The 18,410-nt window shown below is 34.7% G+C and overlaps 1 protein-coding gene across 1 annotated transcript; it reads left to right on the top strand.

Annotated features, from left to right (window-relative positions):
* The first annotated feature begins 11,374 nt into the window (after window positions 1-11,374).
* Window positions 11,375-18,410, top strand: LOC110696174 (probable WRKY transcription factor 53). Its single transcript, XM_021873461.1, has 4 exons — window positions 11,375-11,992; window positions 15,414-15,536; window positions 16,889-17,014; window positions 17,849-18,410. Exons 1-4 carry the CDS (start codon window positions 11,766-11,768, stop codon window positions 18,408-18,410), a joined length of 1,038 nt encoding a protein of 345 aa, XP_021729153.1. The 5' UTR covers window positions 11,375-11,765.

The following is an 18,410-nucleotide window of genomic DNA, read 5'->3' as shown; positions in this document are numbered from 1 at the left end:
ATCTTAACAAATAACAACAAAACACATGTCAAATGTAACCTGTAAAACAATTACCGGTTTTTTGTTCTATTTATGAAAGATATGTGTCAAAGGTCGTGTTATTTTGAGATAATCCAAAGGTCGTTTTCATTTTGAGAATACCGGTGAAAAGTCGTGTTATTTTTGACAAATGTTCCTTTTTTTTAAAGAAAAGATGACACATGGCGATACCATGTTATCCCATTGAGTTTTAATAATATTACAGATAGATATTAACCTATTGCGAGCATATACACACTTGTTTGTAATTTATAAGGACACATGATATTATATATATAGGCCAATATATTTGGGAAAACAATGTATATACTGCATCCCATTGTTCTAGTCATACAATAAAATATTCTTGTTTATTTAATTTTCTGTTTTACACAATTTCTTTTTGTTCTTACAAAATACTCCTATTATTGTTTTATTTATTTACGCAAATTTCAATGCTCATATATGCAACTGCCATAATAGCCGAATCGAAAATAAAACTAATCGAAAAAAGTTAACTCGATACACAAGGTGACTACAATCAATTTTGCTTCAACATGAAATTAAACTAATTGGCCTAATTAATTTTTGAAACAATCTGAATTAATTGACCCAAATCAAGTTAATTGAGAGATTCTTCCTTGAATAATGAAGAAGTATATACAAAATGCTGCCAACACTATCAAGGTTGATTATATTATTGTGGAATTACTTTCAAAAACTCGAATATGGGTTCAATTGAAAGTTTTAAATTAATCAGAAAAATTCAACCTAGATTTTTCGCCCTGATTAACTTAGTGATGTATTAAATCAAAACTACAACTGATACACTTATTCCTTGTACCAAACCTGTTTTCATTATTAATTAATTTTTTTTAATAGCAAAAATATTTCATTAATTAAAAGTCATACGACATCTACAATATAGATTCGACGTTAACAAATACATAAGATATTGAATCAAATAAAATTTTCCTTCATAAAAACTACGATCGTCGAGTAGATCTTGCACTATGGAACATCTTCCGCTTATATCGCTGGAAAATACAGCCTTGTTGGAGAGACAATCTAATGATCCTTTGTAACCGTGAGGATGTTATTCTTCTGATTCATCTGTATGCATTCGAAAACTTGATAACTTTTTCACCAACAAAATAATTTCACGACAATCCATTAGATTTAATATCATGGATTCAAAACTAAGAAATTTCTACCTTGAAAAGAGGAGATAAACCTTGTCTTTCGAAGGAGGTCGAAAAACCCTTGTATTTCGAAGGAGGCCGGAAACCCTTTCTTTCGAAAGAGAAAAATTCCTCTCAAAAGGAGGAAGCATTACTAGAAAACCTAAAAAAGCTTTAAAGAAACTAGGATTGGGGCTTTCCACCGGTTAAAATCGATGGAAGCTCCATTAAAATTCAACAATGGAGTCTAGAGTTTTGGAGAGAGGAGAGAGAGGAGAGAAGACAGGTATTGTGCGTTATTTGTTACTTACGTTTTTCATTATTAATTAATTTAGCAAAATAGAAGATATTCCTATGATAAAATGTTTTTTGATATTATATCCATTGATATGTTTTCATCATTCAATGTGAGACTTTTCTAAAAAAAATTCCACATGGAAAGAAGGTTAATTTAAATTGATATATATAATTACTTTTATTAAACTTATGTATAATAATCACCGTGATAAAATCATCATCTTTGACTTTATTATTTATGTATAAAGGATATTCTAAAGTTTTCTTTTTCATCAAAAGGTTGGGTAATGTAGTGGCTCATAGCTTATCTAAAGTAAGTTGCAATTTTTTTGATTGTCGAATTTGGTTAATTAGAAACTGTAGGTTTGAATTGCAAGAGGCTATTTGTAGTGATCTTGATTTTTTTTCCCACATCAATAACATCCAATAACACAATTTCGGACACTGTCACACCATCACAAAGCCAATTGCAAATAGTTACCCGAGAAAAAATTGAGGTAAATGTCAATGGTGTCATATTGTCATATCCTTGGTCATACATACATTGCACAAACTGCCCCACATTTCAATAGTAATTAGGAAAATTTGTCAAAAATAACACCACCTTGGGCGGTCTTCCAATAACAGCACCACCTTTTGATTATTCCAGTATAACACCACATTTCACATGTATTTGCCAAAAATGATACAAAACCGGTTGGTAACCTGTTTTACTAGTTACTTGTGACATGTGTCACAATGTCATTGATCAATTCAGTTCAGTCCACCTCCTAATTTCCTTCTCTTATAAAATATTCATTTTAGTTCAGTTCAGTTCAGCTAAGTTCAGTCAATGAGAATAGACCCTTAATACACTACTCTTTGCACTGACAGTGACAAACACATCATAAATAAGGTTGCAACATCCCCATCTCCGTCAAAAGGCAGCTACATTTCTTTTTCAAACAAAATTTTCTTACAGCTACTCCCTCCGTTTTTAAATACTTGCTTGTTAGAGATATGAGATATCGGAAAATATATGTATGATATATTTTTCGTAGATATCATTCAGAGAATAATACATTTAGGATATTTATGTTAAGATATTATTTTGAGAATATATCTATAGGGTTTATGATTATGTTAGTATATCTTTAGGAATATTGTTTCCTATTTTTTGAGCGAATAATAATCAAGTCATTCTATTCTATTTTCTCTCTAATTTGTCATGGTATCAAGAGCAGGTTAAATCTTGGGACCGCTCACAAAAATTTTCCCCTTGCCGGTGGGTTAGAAAGTTAAACCCACCGGTGGGATTCAAAATTTTGCTTCCGCTGTGCAATATTAATTAAATTTTTATTTTTTTGGGTTGGTACACGTATCATATATGTGTATGTGAATTTTTTTTTGGGAGAATTTTTTTGTGAGAGTATGTGAGTGGACTTTCTCCACTTATAACATATCTTTGGAGATGAAGACATTAAATAGCATTATGCTTGACGCAATATTTAAAAAAAAAACGTCTCTCTTGTGTCGTGAGACAAGATATATTTGGTTCTCCTTGTGCCGTGAGACAAGGTTTGTGAGTTGATTCGAGCATGATTTTGCTCATTTGGATATGAATGTGGTTTACTCTGAAAGACCAATAAAAGATTTGAGTGTGGTTTACTCTGGAAAAACCAATATTTGATTGGAGCTCGGTTTTGCTCTGGTAAAACCAAAATTGTTATTTGCAGGTTCGAAAAGAATGACGTTCCTGCTTGATTGATGACTAATGAGTTCGAAAAGATGACCGTTCTCATCGTTGAAAAAGAAGAAACAAAAATTTGACCCCAACATCACAAGAGTGTGCATCTCGGCTTCAACAAATTGAAGAATTTCCAATCGCAACGTTCGTGTTACTGCCGTTACGATTGCGAGAGGGTGTTAGAGATACGAGATATCGGAAAATGTATGTATGACATATTTTCCGTAGATATCATTCAGAGAATAATATATTTAGGATATTTATGTTAAGATATTATTTTGAGAATATATCTTTATGGTTTATGATTATGTTAGTATATCTTTAGGAATATTGTTTCCTATCTTTTGAGCGTAGGTTTTGTATAAATACTCTACCTATCGATGAATAATAATCAAGTCATTCTATTCCATTTTCTATAATCAAGTCATTCAATTTCATTTTCTCTCTAATTTGTCATTGCTCCATTTCTCCATGCGCGGAGTTTTAGGAGAAATTGGAGAAAGTAATAAAATATGGAGGTAGTGGGGTTGGTGGAAGAATAAAAAATTGTAAAAAGCAAAAGTAGTGGAGAAATTGGAGGTGAGAGAATATGAAATGAATAAAATATGATATTTGTTGGGTCCACTAGGTGGTAGAAATGAATTAAATATTGTAATAACTTTCCAACTAAGGAAATAGAGCAAGTATTTAAAAATGGCCGGAAAAGAAAAGTTGAGCAAATATTTAAAAAGGGAGGGAGTACTAAGTGTATAGGGTTGCTTGGTGTCAATCTTTTGCACTGATAAATCCATCAAAGAAAAAATGAAGTTAACTTTTCATTTTTTTGGCCGTATCAGTTTCAAACTTACAATCATTACGATTTTGTTTAACGCACACCAAAGAGAGATATTATAGATATAGCCTAAGGGCCTTGGGGCAGCTTATGTTGTTCATTACATAAACATAGGATGCAAAAGCATTAAACAGAGTAGAAAGCAAGTAAGGGATAGTAGTTACAACAGTCATAACTTGATAGTACCAAATATCAGATATGAACCCAGGAGTCTGATCTTTCATCCAGGGGGAACTAGTTCCTTTTCGGGTCTCTTTCATATTCTCTTGCCACAGGTCTCGGGGGGTAGTAATAATACTTGATATCATTCTCATCATCAGGCATTTGAGCTCCCTTTTTAGCCAGCCCATGAGCAACAGTGTTAGCCTGACTTTTGCTATGCAAGATGATTACAATCCAATCTTCATCAAGCAATCGAACAATATCTTGAATTATCATCCCCAGCTCATGGTGGAGGTAATCTCCAGCATTTTCTTCAAAGCATCCGCGTCAGTTTCCAATTCTAGGTGATGGAGGTTGAATTTTTTTGCAGCAATTAAACCTTCTCTGATTGTCAGCAGCTTTAGGAGAAACAGCTCGTAGTTTGATAGAAAATCCTACTAGCCACGAACCATCATCATTTCGAATAACACCACCACCTCTTGCCTTGTTCTCACCCTTCCAACTGCCATCTGTATTCAGCTTCTTGTAGCCCATTTGAGGAAGAGATCACACCATAAGGGAGCCACCACGAATGGGAACACCATTATGAGTCTGCAAAATTTTGTTGTTGAAAAACAGATCTGAATTGAATTTCACAAACAAGCTCTGGATGCGAGTCATGGATCCTTCAAATACAGCAGTGTTCCATATATGCCAAATAGCAATAGCAAAAACCACTTTCCAATTTCTATCCTGATCGAGGAAGAGGGGCAGTCCCTGAATAGGTGAAGATGATCCTCATCAGCATCACCACACCTTACACAAGTTGGGTCAAAAGAAGGTATTTTGGATTTGAGCCGACTTCCAACAGGAAGGATAATATGCACAATATTCCAAAGTAACATCTTATATTTATAAGGAATTTCAATTTGCCGGATCTTTTTCCATTTAAAATTTTGAGAAGAGGATGAGAGATTTGGAGGAGTAGTACTCGCATAAGCTGTTTTAATGGTGAATTGGCCATTGCTCGAGTGTTTCCATCTTATTTTATCAGAGGGTTTAGCAATAGTGGAAAGGGGAGTAGCAAGGATTAGGGATTGAATAGAGGGAGGAATAAGGTGAGCTATTTGGGAAATGTCCCATTTCCCATTTTGGATAATATGACTAACACACCAATGAGCAAGGTGAGGGGGAATAGGGAGAGTAGTGTGATTGCAAAGAGGGCTGTCACCTACCCAATAATGGTACCACAGGGAGGTAGAATTACCATTACCAATGGTACATATTAGGCCATTTTTCAGAATTTTTCTTCCTTTTAGGATATCTCTCCAAATTGTGGAGGAGGAGGGAGAAGGGAGAAGGGAGAAGGAGTAGCATCCATAAAATTGGATTTAGTTAAGTATTTTCCCATTAGAATCTTGACCCATAATTTTTCAGGTTGGTTTAACATTTTCCAGCCTAATTTTTCCATAAAGACTTCATTCCATCTTCTAAGGGATCTAATTCCCAACCCTCCTAGCAACATTGGTTTACAAAAAACATCCCATTTGATGCGGGGAATATAGTGGGATCTATCCACTTTATTCCATAGGAAGCGTTTACAACTCCGATCCAGATCATTAAGAACACTAATAGGAAGGAGATTAGTTTGCATGACATAGAGAGGATAGGTGTTAAGGACAGATAATCTCCCTTTCGAAGTTTGTTAGGCCTAATCATGACTCCAAGATACTTACCAAAGGAAAAAGAGCTTTTGATACCAGCTAATGATGAATCCTCTCTCCTGATGCAATGTGACATCTTGGATGGGAAAATAATAGAAGATTTATTCAAATTGATACACAACCTAGAGGCTTGACCAAAAGAGTGAAGAATGGAGTTGATAGTGTTGATGTTTTTAGAGTTTTCCTTAGCAAATAGAAAAACATCATCCGCATAAAACAAGTGGGAAATTCCTATGTCTTTGGTGATTTTAACAGGATCCCAATTTTTATTATGAACCTCATGTTCTATCATTTGGGAGAGACGTTCCAAACAAAGCACAAAAATATATGGTGAAAGAGGATCACCTTGCCGTATACATACCACGGCTAGGCTGAAAGGGTTCAACAACCTCACCATTCCATAAGATAGAAATGGAGTTTGAAGTGATACAAGAGAGGATGAGGTTAATTAATTTTTCCGGGAAGTGAAAACCATATAATGTTTCCCGGATAAAGCTCCACTCAATACTGTCAAAAGCTTTTGTTAAATCAATCTTTAGGGCCATTATGTTCCTCCCTTTTTTTGCCTTATTGAAGTAGTGAGCCATTTCTTTAATGATGATAATATTTTCATCAATGCTACGGTCTTTAACAAAACTCGATTGAAGGGGATTGGTAAGATTGGCCAAATACGGGCGGATTCTATGAGTAATAGTCTTAGTGATGATTTTGTATATGGTATTGCAGAGACCAATTGGCCGAAAATCTTTGAAGGTGATAGGGCTATCAATTTTTGGAATAAGGCATAGATAAGAAAGGTTAATATCATGAGGAATCATACCATTGTCAAAACAAGATTTCACAAAATTAGCAATTGGATGCATTAAAAGGTCCCAACACAACTTAAAGAAGATGGGCTGAATTCCATCAGGCCCTGGGCATTTCATAGGGGCCATAGAGAACAAAACATCATGGACTTCTGAAGGGGTAATCTGGGCTTGCTCCATTGTTAAGTGGGCTGGACTTGCATAGGAAATTAAACGGTTTCCCAACTTCCCCATGTCGGGTCTTGTTCGGGGTGATCCAACTCCATTTGCACCGGAGAGGAGGTAGTTACAGGGGTTAGAGACATGCTCAGAGTTGTCGAGGGTTCTAGTATTTTTTTCGACTCCATTGATAAGGTTGGAGTTGTTTTCTTGGTGAGGATGGCGAGTAGATGAAGGGTTGTCTTGCTTATAAGCTCTTACTTGGGATGGATTACTTGTTGCCAGAGAGTTTTGGGAGTGGTGATTTACCTCATTGGTTGCATGGACATGATTTAAATTGAAGGTCAATGGTTTTGAGCTTGTTTGCACGCTTGTAATAGCAGATTTCATGATTATACCTCCACTTTCAGTATTTGCATTCCCTTATTTTCGAATTCTTTGTTTTGGAGTGATAACCTATTATTTTGAGAGGTGTTGGGTGTATTTTTTAATTGGTTCTTTTTGGGTGGGCCTTCAGAATTTTGGCTGATCTTGAACGAACCAAGGTCCCCCAAAAAGGGCTCTCTCGTAATCATCTTGGAGTGAGAAGCGAAAAAGATAAACATTTTTACCTATGTCAATGACCTCAAAGGAACCTTTAGGCCTCCACATTGCACGGGCCCGTTGAGTCATAAAGGATGGACGGACATTAATACCCAGGCACATGCCCATTAGAGTGAGTTTCCAAGGTTGACGAAGTTTGTCAAGAGTTTCCTTAGGGAATTGCACTACATGTAATTCAGACGGTGGAGTTATTTCACTATCCTCCCATTCAGTCGAGTTGAGCATAATTTTCCTTGCTTCATTAAACCATTGAGGAGAATTAGCCACAGCTTCTCTGAAAGACATAGATGGTTTTGTAGTAGCGATCGTCTCCTTAGGGAGATTAGTTTCAGTTGCATAATTAGAATCATGCATTTTAGTGTCTCTAAGTTGTTGTGTAGTCCCAGACATCGTTAGAGGAGGCTCCTGAGGAGAGGAAGCCCCTACCATGATGTAACAAGAGACACCTTACAACACTTAACTCTCGGAGCCTAACACGCCCTGGCGTGCAGGTGAGTCTCCGATGGTTAAAATGGTGCAAGAGAGCCTCTATAAAAAAACTAGGGAAACAAACTGAGAGCAAGATGCTAGAGAGAAAATTCTAAAGAGAGAAAAAACTCAATATTTAGTATCATTACATGACATTTATTCACGGTTCATTTCACCTTACAATTATTACGATAGTTATACTGAGTTAAGTACATACGAGAAGACCCTATTTTCTTTATATTATCACTCTTTGTGCACCCACTTCCTTTTTATTTCATTTGGGTACTCAATTAAAAAAATCCGGCTAATTAACTCATGTTTAACTCATCATTAACCTTAGGCACATTTATTTATTTTAAAGCAAATAAATGTAAAACCATTGAATTTTACCAAATTCAATTAATTAGATTGATGATAATTTTCTTCTTTTTGTAAAAAAAAAATTAATAAGTGCGGAGTACCATATATCATCTTATAATCCTTATGTACTCAATATCATCTTATAATGCTACCATATTCCATTAATTATAATTTAACCAACATAAGAGATAAGGTAATTACAAATCTTTCATTACAAACTAGGTTAAAAAGTTAAACACTTAGGGCCTGTTCTCATTGGCTGAACTCAGCTGAACTGAATTGAATTGAGCTGAACTGAACTGAACTGAAATGAATATTTTATAAGAGAAGGAAATTAGGAGCTGAGCTAAACTGAACTGAACTGAATTGAACTGAGCTGAATAGAACTGAACTGAAGTGAATTTCAACGTAAGAGAACAGGCCCTTAAACTCCATACATCTTTGATTATCTCATAATTTTATTTAACAAGTTTTTTTTAAAAAAAATGGAATAGGGAGGGGGTGATCTCATAAAAATAATAATAGTCATTCGACACTTACAACCATCTCTTAAAAGATCTAAATTCTCAATACAAGGATTAAACACCCCTAAACTAATGACATCGCTTCTGAACTGCTCCTGAATAATTTTAGATGTCTTTATATCGTTCTCGACGGAGAACCATTGATGTATAGTCGCATAAGTGATAAAACTTGATTGGTCATCAAAATATGTGAATTTGCAAGACGAATCTTCTAAATTTGCACTCATATACTTACAGACTCACAATTTCACAAATTTGCAAGATGAATCTTCCAAATTTGTATCTCTGCACACATTAAAAAAACAAACAAACAATACTAAACACTTCAAAGAGGGACTAACTATAATCACCATACCGATGGTGATCTTTATTGGCTAAAAACATTAAGTTAAAGAAAAATTTGGGCTTACCATCGGTAAAAACCGATGACAACCCCTAAGTTTTAATATGGTGGCTAAGTTTGAAGAGAGAGAACAGAGAAAATTTTAGGGTGTCTTTTAAGAGAGAGCTACACCGTTGATATTAAACAAGCTCATTTTTTTAGGGAAAAAAGCTTATAAATTAGAATTTTAGGTCTTAGGCCCTGTTCTATTCACCTTAAAAAAAGTAAAAATAATTTTAATTTAGAAAAAATAAGTTCCGTTCAGTAAAATTAATTTCAATTTAGTAAAAATAATTTCAGTTCAGTAAAAATAAGTTCAGTTTAGTAAAAATCAGTTTTCTAAAGAAGAATTATAATAGAAAATCAGTAAAAATAATTTCAGTTCAGCAAAAATAATTTCAGTTCAGTAAAATTAATTTAAGTTCAGTAAAAATAATTTAAGTTCGGCAAAAATAATTTCAGTTCAGTAAAAATAATTTTAGTTCAGCAAAATTAAGGTGAAGAGAACAGGGCCTTACTTCGTATATTTTTATATATATATATATTTTTTATCCCTTTGAATCGGTTTGGTTTAGCTGTTTTGGTTTTATTTCAAATTTAAATTAGTTGGAAAATTTAAAGTCATTTACTGGTATACGACTATTAGTATAGTAATCGGCCGTTAATAAGCAATCCTATTTTTAAGATCATAAAAAATAATATTAAAATTTTTCCATTCCAATTTTCCCTCTCAATAATAAAAAATAATATTTCAAAAAAAAGTAAAAGAAAATAAAGAAAGAGAAATAAAAATATTGCTTATGAATGCATTGCTAATGATAATAGTTGCTTTAATACAACAAATAATCTCCATTATTTCAATAAAACGCTAATCCCAACCCACTTGTTCTATTCCTCTCAAAACTCAAAACTCTATCCTTTTTCCCTAATCCCCCACAGACGACTAATCTATTCCTCTCAAAACTCAAATTTCTCTATCCTCATTGATGGAAAACAAAAAACGAAAACGCAAATGTCATTGTAATTGTGATGAAGAAATCAAGGAAATTAAATCCAATAATATTTCTTTACTCTTTGAGATGATTTAATCTGAAAGAAATGAGGAGCTGGAATGCCACAGGGAAAAGTTTTGCAAACATTTAATGTAATTTGTTAATTTATGAATTATTCATGTTATTTGTTAAATGATGGATAACTTATACTTCCTCCATGTAATACCCTAAAATTTTCTATTTTAAGTTTCGAGGACGAAACTTGTTTAAAGGTTTTTCTGGGACGGGTTTCATCATTTGTAATCGACGAACATATGATGAAGCACATCCCAGAAAAACATTTAAGGTGCACTTAATCCGATATTTCCTTCGATGAACATAACTCTTCACGCAAGGGTATGAATTCTACTTAAACAACAAAATTAGCAACCTCCTTAAATAACTCTTAAATTTTAATCCACCGCCGCTGAAGAAAAGTAGGGACAGTTAGAATAAATAAAAACCCTAGATCAATAGCGCAGTCGTGGAGATGGATGTGGTAAGTTGCTGATGTATTCCTTGAATTGTTGATTGTAATTGTTATCAAAAATATTTTAAATATATGAGCACATACATTATTTATACATGGGTAAAAGTATAGTCAAAGTAAGTATATATACAGTGTATGTCAAACTGCTATAATTATATATTACGCCTATTTTTTTCATGTTTAATGTTTATTATTCATTAATATATCTTTTTTTAGCTTCTTATATATGGGCTATGTTTATCATTTTATTTTCTTCATTCCTAAATATTACAACTAAAATGAGTAGTTGAAGTTTTATTGATCAAAGTACGCTCTTAAATGTTTGTTGGTAAGTAGTCAAATTACTCAAATACAAGTCATACTACCTTTTCTTTGTCTCTCTTTATGCCACAAAGTGAGAAACTAGCTTAATTAATAGCCGATGTCTTTTTAATTTTTTTAAAAATAGAAATAATTAAAATTTTATAATTCTCATAATATGGTGGTACCAAACCCATTTTTCTAAAGTCTATCCCACTTGCATTTACTAGGCTTTGTAAAGTTTTCGTCCCCAATCACGGTCCTTCAATCTCTTTCTAATTCTATTAAACATATAAAAATTACATATTGGAAAATTTTGGGCCAATGGAGGTTTATTATTGCTAATCAAGGTGGCAATTTTCCTCTTAAGTAAAAATAACATATTTTATATATAAAGAGAAAAGATGGACCAATTAGAATTATTATTGCAAATCAAGGTCGCAGAATTACCCTCTAATATATAATCCTAATCCATCTCTAAACTTGTAAGGTTCCAAATTATAATATTTATGTCATTTTTTTTCTTAGCTTCTAATTATTACTCCGTATCATCTTTACTGCTCTAGAAAAGTCCTTATACCTTATTAGTATAGAAGTATAATAAGCTTTATTTTCAAAAAAAAAAAAAAAAAAAAAAAAAAAAAAAAAAAGAAGAAGAAGAAAGAGAGAGAAGCATAATAAGCTATTTTTGGGCAAGAAAAGTACATAAACACAACCTATTAAATGGAGAAAAATAATGAATATTCAGAAAAGGGTGAATTAGTGAATGAGCTTGTTGAAGGGAGGGATCTTACCAAGCAGCTGTTGTTGATGATTCTCAACAATGAACAACCACGGTCATCCTCTAGCAACGACGACAACGGTGCGTACGGATGGATTGCTCAAAAGATATTAGCCAATTTTGAGAGGTCATTACAAATCTTGCAATATGATCCAAGCAACAACCTATCTTTTTTTTTTGAAAGAAAGCGGGATTAGTGCATTAATTCAAAGCAAGAGAGTCCATGAGTACATACGGGGCAACCTCACATGGAACAAGGTTTTCCCAAATTTGTTCTCTACCCATAGGCACTAATCTAGCTAGATGATGGGCTACAAAGTTCCCATCTCTTTTGGTATGAGACCAAATAATAGAAGAAAAACAAGAACTAACATGCACGATGTCTTCTAGGATGTTATCAACTGCAGCAAGGGCGACTGAGTTTTTGTTAAGCCTGGAAATTAATTGCAGCGAGTCTGACTCGATTATAGCGTCAGTGAGACCACAATCTCTAGCCAGATGCAGACCAAAGAGAGCTGCTTTTACTTTCAGCAACCAAAGGCTCCCAGCAGGCTTTAAACCTTCGCACAGCAGAGAAGACTACCTGCCCCTTACAGTCACGGGCAGCAGCACCCAATCCCACCCAACCCTCTTAACTAATGGAGGCATCAACGTTGATCTTCACGACACCAGCAGGAGGAGGCAACCAGACCTTACTGCCAGGGTCATGAGTTTGAGCAGTGCCACCATAAATTTTCTCCATATACTCCCCAAAGTCCACCACCAATCTGCAATGTCTGTATAGGATAACTTCTTCCAACTCCCAGGTATTATCAAAAACCCATTTGTTGCGTCTGAACCAAATAAACCAAGTTAGGAAGAGGCTTCTTTGGTAGACATCAGAAGCAAGTACCTTCTTCCAATGTAGCAGGACTTCCCCAAAGGAATCTAGGCTGCCAATATCGAGGGATTTTTCACACCCACTCCTAATCCATAACTGACGCATACTAGGACACAAAATGACAGCATGCAAAATTGTTTCAGCATCACCTCCACAGCAGGGACATCTAGAGTCGTCTATTAGGTGTCTATATTCAAGCACACTACGAGAAGGGAGGGTAAAAGAGCAGCACCTCCAAAGAAAGTGACGCACCTTTGGGGTAACCTCTGCCTTCCATATTTCAGTCCAGAAGTGCTCAAAACCATCCAAGTTCAAGGATTTTCCCAGCAGATACGCTGACTTTACCTCATAACGTCCATCCTTGGACCAAGCCCAACTGAGAACATCTCTAGGAAGACGCTCACTAATAGGAATAGAAAGAGCAGCCTTCCTATCACGCTCATTGAACACTGCTTCCAGCTTGAGAGTATCCCATACCTTTCCTTCTGTATCAATCAAATCAGACACCATAGTACACATATCTTCCCTGCTTTCGGAAGTAGCAAATCTGCTGGTATCATCAATTAGCCACGGGTCCTTCCATATGTGTATATTACGCCCATCTCCTACCCTCCATAACATCCCTTCTTTGATTAAAGCTTTTGAACTCCAAAGGCTTTGCCAAGAGAAGCTTGAAATTGGCCCAAGAGCAGCATCAAAAATCGTAGTATGAGGGAAATATTTAGCCTTTAGAACACGGCTAACCAAGGAAGCTTCATTAGTTGCAATCCGCCATAATTGTTTTCCAAGCAAAGCGTCATTGAACACTCCCTAGTCACGAAAACCCATCCCTCCTAAAAACTTAGGTTGACATAGGGCATCCCAACTCCTCCAATGAATTTTCCTTCTCCTCTCATTCGAACCCCACCAAAATCTAGCCATCATCCCATGAATTTAATTAATTAAACCCGAGGGGAACTTATAGACACCCATGAGATATGTAGGTATGGCTTGTATCACCGATTTTAGAAGTATTTCTTTCCCGGCTCTAGATAATAGCTTCTCCTTCCAAATTCGATCCTTCACAAAAGCAAAAACCGCTTTCTTCGATCTTCCCACATCAGTGGGCAATCCAAGATACTTCACATGCTTCTTAACCATTTCCATACCAAGAATAGAGCTAAAAGTGATCCGCGAAGGTAAAGGAACCCCTTTACTAAAAGACACCTCAGATTTCTCCAAATTAATTTTTTGCCCGGAAGTTGCTTCGTATCTGTTGAGAATATCGACAATAATCGAACATTCCTGAGAGGTAGCTCTAGTAAATAAAAGACTGACATCTGCGAAAAACAGATGAGTAATTTCCGGACCATTTCTGCTAGCCCGAACCCCATGAATCAGCTTTTGCTCTGAAGCCTTTTGAAGCATCCTAGAAAGAACATCAGCAACAAGAATGAAGAGATAAGGTGAAATAGGGTCACCTTGCCGGAGCCCTCGGGACGGAATCAATGTATCCGAAGGGACCCCATTAATTAGGAAAGGGTAACTAACAGAAGTCACAAATGTCATAATAGTGTCAACCCAAGCACCTGCAAAGCCCATTTTTATCAGCAATTTCCTCAGAAAAACCCATTCCACCCGATCATACGCCTTGCTCATATGTAACTTCATCGCAATTGAGCCCCGACGACCTTTCGACCTCTTTTTCATAGTATGAAATAGCTCCAGACCTATAAGAGCATTATTAGTGATCAACCTTTTCGGGACAAAAGCACTCTGATTTTCAGTTATAAGGCCTTGAAGGAGGGGTTTCAACCTATTAGCTACTGATTTCGAAGCCAATTTATAGAGGACATTACACAAGGAAATCGGACGAAATTGAGCAATACTAGTGGGATCTTTAATTTTCGGAATGAGAGCCACATGAGTACGATTAACCTCAGAAAGCAAAATTCTACCAGAAATAACACTATTAACAAAGTTTGTCACATCATCACAAACAATATGCCAATATTTCTGATAAAAAAATCGCATGTAAATCATCCGGGCCCGGTGCTTTACAGGGACTCATTTGAGACAAAGCTGTAAATATTTCGGCTTTTGTAAAAGTACGACATAAGGTGGAATTCATACCTTCATTAATCAGAGTAGGAACACATCCAAGGACTTCTTCCATGATTGTGTCATCTATATTCCCCTGCGTGAATAAGGAACCGTAGAAAGAAAGAATAATTTTCTCAATCTCCTTCTTCCCTGACCTCCACACGCCATCATCATCAATAAGCCCTCTGATATAATTCTTGCTCTTTCTCTGAGACGCTTTGTGATGGAAGTATTTCGTATTGCGGTCTCCGTCTCTGATTTCCGATACCCTCGAACGGAGGTACCAATATGCCTCATTTTTCTCATGTAGCTCATCAATAAGGGCCTCAATCCTCTTGCATTCATCAAAATTCGGGCAAGAACCTCCAAGATTCTGAGCAACCTTCAAAGCATCCTCTGCATCAGCAATTTTTTCACCCAAATTCTCGAAGCTATCTTTGCTCCAATCCATCAAATGTTTCCCTACTGCTGCAATTTTTTCCGCCATGTTCAGATGTCTAGCGCCCTCCCAATCACCCCTTATAACATCCTCAATACCTTCAGTGAGCATCCAGCAAGTTTCAAAGCGAAACTTTCTCTTTCTAGGCTAAGTCTAAGTTTCAAGCAACAACCTATCTAAGTCTAAGTTGTTTGAACAAACAACAACTGATTCTCCTTATTCTTTCAGTGGAAGCCCTAAAAGTCAAGACTCTGATAATAATGGTGATTTCAAACATCCATTTGACCTTAAAAATGACCCCAAAAAGTTGAGGTAATACATTTATTTGTTGTTTGTAAATTCTTATTATAGATTATAATCTTATGATCTATTTTAGTTAGTACTTTATTATTTATTTTATTACATGAGCTAGATTTATTTTGCTTCAATTTTTAAATATAATAGATAATTGAAAATTTTGTAAAAAACCACCTTTTAAATCTTTTTTTTTCCATATAACCACCTTTTTAAAAAATGTTGCAAAATACCATCATTTTTAAAAAATTTGTTGCAAATTACCACTTTTTTAGCCAAATTTATCAATTGTTTTATATTGAATTGGTGGTAAATTACAACAAATTTTTCTATTGGTGGTCTTTTGCAACATTTTTTTTAAAAAGGTGGTTAAAAAAAATTAAAAGGTGGTTTTTGCAAAATTTCCTACATAATTTATATGATATTTAATCAACATTAGTATTATGAATGAAAATAAGAAACATGACCATTTTTTTTTAATGGGTTGTGGGATATAGAGGTGGGTTTGGGTGGGGTTAGCTATAGTGATTTGATCAAAGAATTAGGCAAATATTTTACATCATGATTTGCTTCATTGTTCAATTTTTGGTAGGTTAAATAGTGTTTAATCGAATTTAAGGTTTTTTTCCCTATATAAATTAATTATCACATTAAAATTATTTTCTTTAGTAGATACATTGGAGAACAACCTATTCACAAGTTTGAAAGTAGGCCTCCTAGGAAAGAAATGAATTTAATTATTTCAAAATTATTATTTATATATTTTGCATATTTACGAGTACATGTTTAATTTTCTTTTCTCCCCTTCACTCCGTACGTTCAATTCCTCTCTATTTTGATCATCGGTTTATTTTCTTGAATTAATTTTTCAGATTAAAACCAAACAAAAATTGATTCTTGATGACATTTACCAAAATTTATGATTTTCATGTTAAATATTTGTTAACATGGTCCAGCTATCCCACATCGACCTAGCTCGATTGGTGCATATTCTGTAATCTGAAGAGTAATATGATTCGACCTAGTCGAATCTATCTTAGCTACACTTCCTGCAATATAATTAAATTTAGTAAAGTATCTTTTGTTTTTTGTGGTTGGTTTATTCCTTGATTAGTATCAGGTTAAGCTAATTAACGTAGTAGAGTCAGTTGTAAAGATGGCATTATTCCAATTCTTGTTGCAAACACACTGGATTTTTAACATGCGTATCACCTGTCTCCACAATTTCCAGGATAATAATTTAATTTTCCCAAAAAGATAATGTTTCTTCTAATTTTAAAACATCTAAAATGTGTTTATGTTGATCAAGTTGAGACTTTTATACATCCTTAATTATATATAAATTAGATTTGTGTTTTATATTGTAGAAGGGTTATTCCTCAAGTGACACAAAGAGTGCAAGGTTGTACGAAAAACGGGCTTGAAGGCCCGATCGAAGATGGTTTTAGTTGGAGAAAATATGGAGAAAAGGACATTCTTGAAGCTAAATTTCCAAGGTAATTAATTAGCTAGTCTACATGCATATATAATGGGATTGATTATTTGTTTGATTTTGCATTTCATAATCTTATAGATGTCCTAAATGATTGAAGGAAAACTAGTTGCCTTTAATTTGTCATGCGTTCACCTATCCGGTCCTGTTCACTTCACCTTACAAAAAAAAATACGGAGTATTTAGTAAAAATAAGTTCAGTTTAGTAAAAATAAGTTCAGTTCGGTAAAAATAATTTCAGAAAAATCATAACAGAAAACCAATAAAAATAATTTCACTTTAGTCAAATTAATTCCAGTTCAGTAATAATTTAAGTTCAGCTAGCAAAATTGATTTCAGTATAGTAAACAAAAATAAGGCAAAGTGAACGGGGCCTTAGTCCTATATGATGTTAATTGAGTAAGTGAGTAACCATTAGTCTGATCTCGGTCTTTCTTGATCTCCTAGTGTTACTGTCTTCGCCATGGCCTGATATTGCACGAATTAAAACTGAAAGTTGAAAGGGGTATCACTCATACCTATTACCTGCCTTGGCTGCTTGAAGACCGTAGTTAGCAAACTATCAACAAATCTAAAGAGTGTGACATACATGTTTAACCTATGCTATTCACCTAAGCAAACAGCCTAATAACGAATGTTTGTGTAAAAAATAAGAGCCTAATAAGAATGCTACTACAACAAACGTTGCTTAACAACTTGTTATATATACATATATATAACTTATTACTTATACGTAGTATATAATAGTTATATGTAACAGACTAGTAGTATTCTTCCTAAAGTCCTAAACATCTAAATAATTACCCCGTAATAAGTACCATTATGTTGATGTTTGCAGGGCATATTTTAGGTGTAATCAGAGAACACTTGAAGGATGTTTTGCTACAAAGCTAGTACAAAGAACCGAAGATGGCCCTGCCTTCTTTCAAGTCATTTACCGCGGTATGCACACTTGTTCTAAGGCTTCCTTTCCCTCCTTCCCCACTAACCCTACACAAAAACCCGAGTCCATCGAGATCATAGCATATCCTCCTTGTCAACAATCAAAGGAAACCATGTTATTCTTTGAAAAAGACATCAAACCCTTTAGTAGTAATAGTAGTACCGTTCTACAAACTCATCATCATATTAATCATAGTTTTTCTACAAATACAATTACAAGTACGTTCCAATCTCCTTCATGTAGTGAACCGAACTTGATTGACTTCAATAATTATCGTAATGAGACAGTTTATAATCCACAAGACGCGTTCGTTCCAGAAGTAGTTACACATATGCATCCATCTTCTTCAGGTACTCATCATTATTCTGATGTTACACCACACCTTTCATTTGATCAAGTGAATTTGACCATAATTTTTTCAGTGACAACCCTAATTACATTCAGTAATTCTTATTAA

Source organism: Chenopodium quinoa, unplaced genomic scaffold (assembly GCF_001683475.1).
Source record: "Chenopodium quinoa cultivar QQ74 unplaced genomic scaffold, ASM168347v1, whole genome shotgun sequence".
Taxonomy (NCBI): Eukaryota; Viridiplantae; Streptophyta; class Magnoliopsida; order Caryophyllales; family Amaranthaceae; genus Chenopodium; species Chenopodium quinoa.
The sequence above is the reverse complement of the archived record's forward strand: the minus strand, read 5'-3'. Positions and strand labels throughout refer to the sequence as shown.